Source organism: Gracilinanus agilis, chromosome 1, assembly GCF_016433145.1.
Source record: "Gracilinanus agilis isolate LMUSP501 chromosome 1, AgileGrace, whole genome shotgun sequence".
NCBI classification, from domain to species: domain Eukaryota; kingdom Metazoa; phylum Chordata; class Mammalia; order Didelphimorphia; family Didelphidae; genus Gracilinanus; species Gracilinanus agilis.
In genome coordinates this window covers 59,023,623-59,029,832 of record NC_058130.1, presented here as the reverse complement: position 1 = coordinate 59,029,832, position 6,210 = coordinate 59,023,623, and the positions used below count along the sequence as shown (strand labels likewise).

At 35.8% G+C, this 6,210-nt stretch overlaps 1 protein-coding gene across 1 annotated transcript in view; it reads left to right on the top strand.

Moving 5' to 3' along the window:
* The first annotated feature begins 4,452 nt into the window (after window positions 1-4,452).
* Window positions 4,453-6,210, top strand: part of C1H3orf20 (chromosome 1 C3orf20 homolog) — an 83,346-nt gene continuing 81,588 nt past the window's right edge. Inside the window, exon 1 of the mRNA XM_044676072.1 lies at window positions 4,453-4,469. Within this exon, the coding sequence (XP_044532007.1) occupies window positions 4,453-4,469 (17 nt within the window). The remainder of the gene's footprint in view (window positions 4,470-6,210) is intronic.

The window sequence follows — 6,210 nt, the reverse complement described above, 5'->3', positions numbered from 1 at the left end:
CAAGTCAAAGAGGAAACAGTAAAAGATGAGAAGACAAAACTGGAGCTGAGACAAGTTTGTGAATGGGATTGAATGGGCTGAAGTGGCCAGGGTGGATAGAGTGATTGTTGAGGGAGAAAAGGAGAATGCAAAGATGAATAGGAGAAATGAAGCTAAGAATGGGGGAGTGAAACCACCTCAGGCTGCCCAGAGCTCCCCCCACAAGGAATTTCCTTTGTTAACTGCCCAGTGCCATTTGGTCAATGTCCCCAAACCCTTTTCCCCATCACATTTTTATAGGGATTCCAAAGACCACAAAACCCACTCCTAAAACCCTTCTCCATATATTAATTCTGTTTAATGTTCTATATATTTTGCTTCAATGTCCAATCCCATCTTGGCCTTTAATGCCTTGAAGTACCCGATAGAGAGCTTTTTATTGTGTTACTTACAGATAGATTTTGTACTTCAGGATCCAGCAGATGGCATTAGAGTTCTGAAATGACTCATCTGTACTCTAAAAGATCTATTTTTATGTACTTTGGTGATCAGATTATGTACGTTTCTTCTATTAGTAATTGAGAAAATTAGACTATAAATTTCTTCCATGTATAAATTGAACACTGTAGACATTTTTAAGGGCTCTGTTAGTCTTTGGGGACAAATAATTAAAATTCCTTCTACAGGAAAATATGACTAATCTCTTATGTTTTTGCCAAGCTTAACTGAAATATATGTATATGTGCGTGTAATGAACTGATATAAATATATATTTAAATTTGTACAAACACATAATATTTAGGTTTGTGTGTCTACATGCATATAATATATACACATATGCACAAATGTATGTGTGTGTGTATATATATATATATATATATATATATATATATATATATATATATATAAACATACANATTAGAGTTCTGAAATGACTCATCTGTACTCTAAAAGATCTATTTTTATGTACTTTGGTGATCAGATTATGTACGTTTCTTCTATTAGTAATTGAGAAAATTAGACTATAAATTTCTTCCATGTATAAATTGAACACTGTAGACATTTTTAAGGGCTCTGTTAGTCTTTGGGGACAAATAATTAAAATTCCTTCTACAGGAAAATATGACTAATCTCTTATGTTTTTGCCAAGCTTAACTGAAATATATGTATATGTGCGTGTAATGAACTGATATAAATATATATTTAAATTTGTACAAACACATAATATTTAGGTTTGTGTGTCTACATGCATATAATATATACACATATGCACAAATGTATGTGTGTGTATGTATATATATATGTATATATATATATATATAAACATACATACATACATATATACCATCCCCCTGAAATTGCCTGGGATGATTTATTTTAGCTTTGCTATAACTTAGTCTTCTCTAGATCTTTCTGGATCTTGATAAGATTCTGTTTGTTTTGACTGAATTTGCTTGAAATCCCCAGAGAAAGTTAAAATTTTCATATCTAAGATTCGTGCCAAGTCTATCCTTCCACTGATGCTGCATAGTCTCTGTAACAAAGTTATTCCCTCCATTGTGCCAAAGATATGGATGGGCTTTTTTTTTTTTTTTCTCTTTGGCATGCAAAGTGCTGCTTGCTGTGAGGTTTTAACCTGATCTTCTTGTGACATACACATGAGAGAGTAGAATTTAGAATTTGGAACAATAGTGCTTACTGGTCTTTACAGTTAAAACAAAAGAGAGTGGTCCATATATATTTACTTTCCCTCAGAGTCTTGAGTTGAATTGGTATTATTTTAATCGATTTATGTGAAAAATAACTAAGGTAAGTCATAATAGTTGATAAGGATTTCCTAAGACTTCTGAGAATATCAGCAGTAAAAGGTATTCATCAATGAAATTCATCATCCTGCCTCGTCTCGTGCTATGAGACATTTTGTTTGTATAGGTTATTGAAATCTCCCAAGGTTTCTTTGAAGGGGAAATGATAGAGCAGAACAAGACAATCCACTAGAAAATTGGGACGTGGAATCAAATGAAATGTTATTGAAAATCTATGTAATCACAGGGCTTAATATTGATTCTGTGTTTTAATAAAGCTAGGGTTGCATTCAGATATCTAGCAATCTATGTCTGGTGACATTACCTTCCAGAAGTTGCCCAGAAATGTTGTTTCTGAGCATCTGCTCATATATGGACAAATAATATTTGGCTGAGAATTAATTGATACAGCCAAAACATAAAAGAGCTATTTATTAGGGAGAAATAGATACTGGGAACCAGAAATGAATGTAAAAACTGACTAGCTGACCCACAGCTGTTCTCTAAAATGGTTTCATTTGAAAAGCTCTAGAACTTGATTAATTTCTTCCCTACTCGTGACTTGTCTTGATTTAAAATATCTCACACTTCCTGGGTAGAGCCTCAGTTTCTTGGGACCTGTGTGTCCTGATCCCAAAGATATTTCCTCAATGTTCTTTGTATATTTTGTGTTCCCCATTAGATCGTTAGTCTCCCAAGAGCAGGAACTGACCTGCTTTTCGTTGTGTCTTCCTTGACACCTAGCACAACGTCCTTCACATAGTAAATCTTCATTTCCCTAAAACCTTAGTATTTACCTAGGTCTGTCTTCAGAGCTCAGGTTAGACAGGGCAAATACTGGCATTTTACATTAGGTGCTGAATAATTGAATGAGGAGTTAAGGGGTCTTTAGATTTAGGTTTAAAGAGGCAAAAGGCATAGGTGTGTGGTCAAGTAAATAAATGAGGATGCGGGAAAAGATCTGAATTAGGTAGGGGAGGAGGTGTGAGAGACAAGATAATTATTTGCCAGCTTTGGAAGTGCTCTCTGGAGGAAGAGGGATTATATTTGTTTGCTTTGGGTACAAGGAACAGTTCAAAGAGCCAAGAAGTAGAAGCTGAGGGGAGGTAAATGAAGGCTATTTAGATTAGAGCCATCCAAAAGTAGAAAGAGCTACTTTTAGAAGAAGGAAGGCCTCCCTCACTGGTATCCTTTAAGCAAAGGCTAGATAGATAATCCCTTACTGGTTATGTTAAAGGAGAATTTTGTTTGGCTATAAATTGGACCAGACTCTATGGTCCCTTCCAGGTCTTAAGAGTCTGGGATTCTGGGATGGAGCTATGGCCTATGGGGATTGTGCTATGGAATAATTCTGACTGAGGGTATTTGAACACCTTTTGGTACTGGGGTGGGAGGAGGAATTAGGAAAGAAAAGGAGTCCATGTTCCAGGAGCAGAGTAGTTGAAGTTGGACTGAGCAGGATACATAAAGGAGAGAGGTAAAGTGTAAAGTAAAATGAATTGGGAGGGGAGGGAGATTTGAATGACTTGCTAAGGATTTTAAATATTTTCAGAAAACAGTAGGAGCCAGTGAAGCATTTTGAGCAGAGGAGTGACATTAAATCTATATTCTCAGCAGCAGTGTTGAAAAAGAGATTGGATGTAGGAATGGGAGATTACAACAATGGGAAGACCTACAGTAGTGATAAGAGGTCTAGATGGGTGTTAATAAAGAATTGTACCAGGATTAGTGACCGTGGGAATAGAGGAGGGGATAGGTGCTAGAAAATAGGAATAAGCTTAGGGGGAAAGCTCCTTTTGGGGATAATTGAATTTGAGGTGTAAAAAGATATTTAGGCAGCCATATCCTGGCAGCATTTAGAGGTAAGATGCAAATATTCTCTTTTATTCCTAAGGGAATGTTAGAGGTCATGTCTTCCAGCTCCATTTTTTAATAAAAAATTGTTTATATATTTATATAATTTTAACCTTCATTTTGAAAAATTTGAGCCCAATTCTCCCTCTCTTCCCCTTCTCTTCCCTCCCTGAGATAGCAAGCAATCAGATAGATATAGCTTTTACACATACAATAATTTAAAACATTTTTCCACATCAGTCATTTTGTGGAAGAGAACTCGAACAAAAACAAAGTAAGTTTTACTTTAAGAAAGAAAGTAAAATATAGTATGTATCTATCTTTATTGAGTCCATCAGTTCTTTCTCTGGAGGCAGATAGCATTTTTTATCATGAGTCCTTAGGAATTTTCTTGGATACCTATATTGCTAAGAGTAGCTAAGTCATTCATAATTATTCATCAGGCAATATATTGCTGTTACTATGTACAATGTCCTGCTTCTGCTCATTTCATTTTGCATCAGTTCATGTAAGTCTTTCCAGGTTTTTCAGAAATCATCCTCATCATTTCCCTTAGGACAAAAGTACAATGTTCTATTACAATCATATCCCAACTTGTTTAGCTCAACCTCAACTGATGAACAACTCAATTTCCAATTCTTTGCAAAAATAGCTGCTATAAATATTTTTGTACAAGTAAGTCTTTCTCCACCCCCTGACCTTTTTATCTCTTTGGAATACAGACCTGTTTGTGTGGAGGTGATGACTGAAACTATAGTAAGTGCCCGGGGACAGCAACCTTGAGGAACACCCACCTTCAGGAACTTAAAAGGAAATGAGAAGCCATAAAAGGTGAACCATTAGACAGCAAAAATTCTGTCTGTCTGTCTGTCTGTCTGTCTGTCTGTCTGTCTGTCTGTCTCTCTTCCTCTTTCCCAGCCCTGCTTCCTTTTCTCATTGCCTACATCATTTGCACTTGTCCTCAGCTCCATGGTAGACATGCCTTCTTATGTTACTCAGTTACTAAGGAAATTCTTTTGCCTGAAATAAATTTACTTATCCAACAATTAAAGTATCTTAAACCTACTCTTGTGCTTTTAGATCCCATGCCTTTCCTCTCCAAGGACCTACAGCCCTCAAAATCATTCTCCTTTCATCCCCAGTTTCTCTTTTCACACTGACTTCTGTCCCATAGAATATGAACTTATTTAGATCTTCTCATTCTTTGGGGGAGACTTGACTCTACCATCCCCTTATGCTGTATATCTATTTTCTCTTCTTTCCACTTCACCTCTCACTCTTTTGTAAGTCCCTTGCAATCTGACTTTTTACACACCACTATTGTCCTAAAACTGTTCTCTTTTAAGTTACCTTAGTCTCTTAACTGCACCTAACAATCTCTTCTAAGTCCTCATTTGCCTTTTTTAAATTAATTTTTTCCAGATTACATGTAGATATGATATTTAATAATTCTGATATTTTGTGATCCATGTTTTCTCCTTCCCTCTTCCCTCCCAAGACAACACATAAAATTATATAGGCTATACTCATGTTATCATGTAGTACATATTTCCATGTTCACCACATTATGAAATAAGACACATATCATTTATACTAGAGAAAAATTCATGGAAGAAATAAAGTGATGAATGGCATGCTTCAATCTGTATTTAGACTTTATTAGTTCTGGTAGTGGATAGCCTATTTCATGAGTCCCTTGGAGTTGTTCTGAAACCTTCCATTTCTGATAATAGTTAAGTCATTTACAGTTGATCATCATATAATATTGTGGTTACTGTGTGCAGTGCTCTCCTGGTTCTGTTCATTTCACTTTGCATCACTTCCATATAAATCTTTCCAGATTTTTTTATGGTCAAGTTGTTTGTCATTTCTTTTGGCCCAATACTATTCCATTAAAGCCATTCTTCAATTGATGAACACCCTTCAGTTTCCAGTTTTTTGCCACTACAAAAAGAGACTTTTGTTCTTACAGATGGAATTTGTAATTTTTTTCTAGCTCTATAAAATAATTTTGGTATAATTTGATTGGTAGGTCACTGAATCGGTAAATTAATTTAGGTAAAATTGTCATTTTTATTATGGCTCAGCTTGCCCATGAACAATTGTTACCTCATGTCTTTGAATTTATACTAAATACTAGTTCTAAGGCAGAAGAGAAGTAAGGGCTAAGCCACTAAACCATGGGGTTAAGTGAATTGCCCAGGATCACACAGCTAGAAAGTGTCTAAGGCCAATTTTGAACCTAAGACCTCCCATTTCCAGGCCTGGCTCATTATCCACTGAGCCATCTAGCTGCCCTTTATATATCTCTTTAAAGTTTGTGAAGTACTTTACAAATATCTCATTTTGTTTTACAACACTCCTGGGAGATGGGTGCTACTATTATCCCCATTTTATAGTTCAAGAAACTGAGGCAAACAGAAGTTAAGTGACTTTCCAGGGTCACCCAACAAGGAAGCATCAGAAGCTGGTTTTGAAATCAGGTCTTCTGGGCATCTTCAACTGGAAGCATCTTAAACTCAATCTGTTTAAAACTGAACTCATTTATTTCCCCCAAAGTCCATCACTGCTC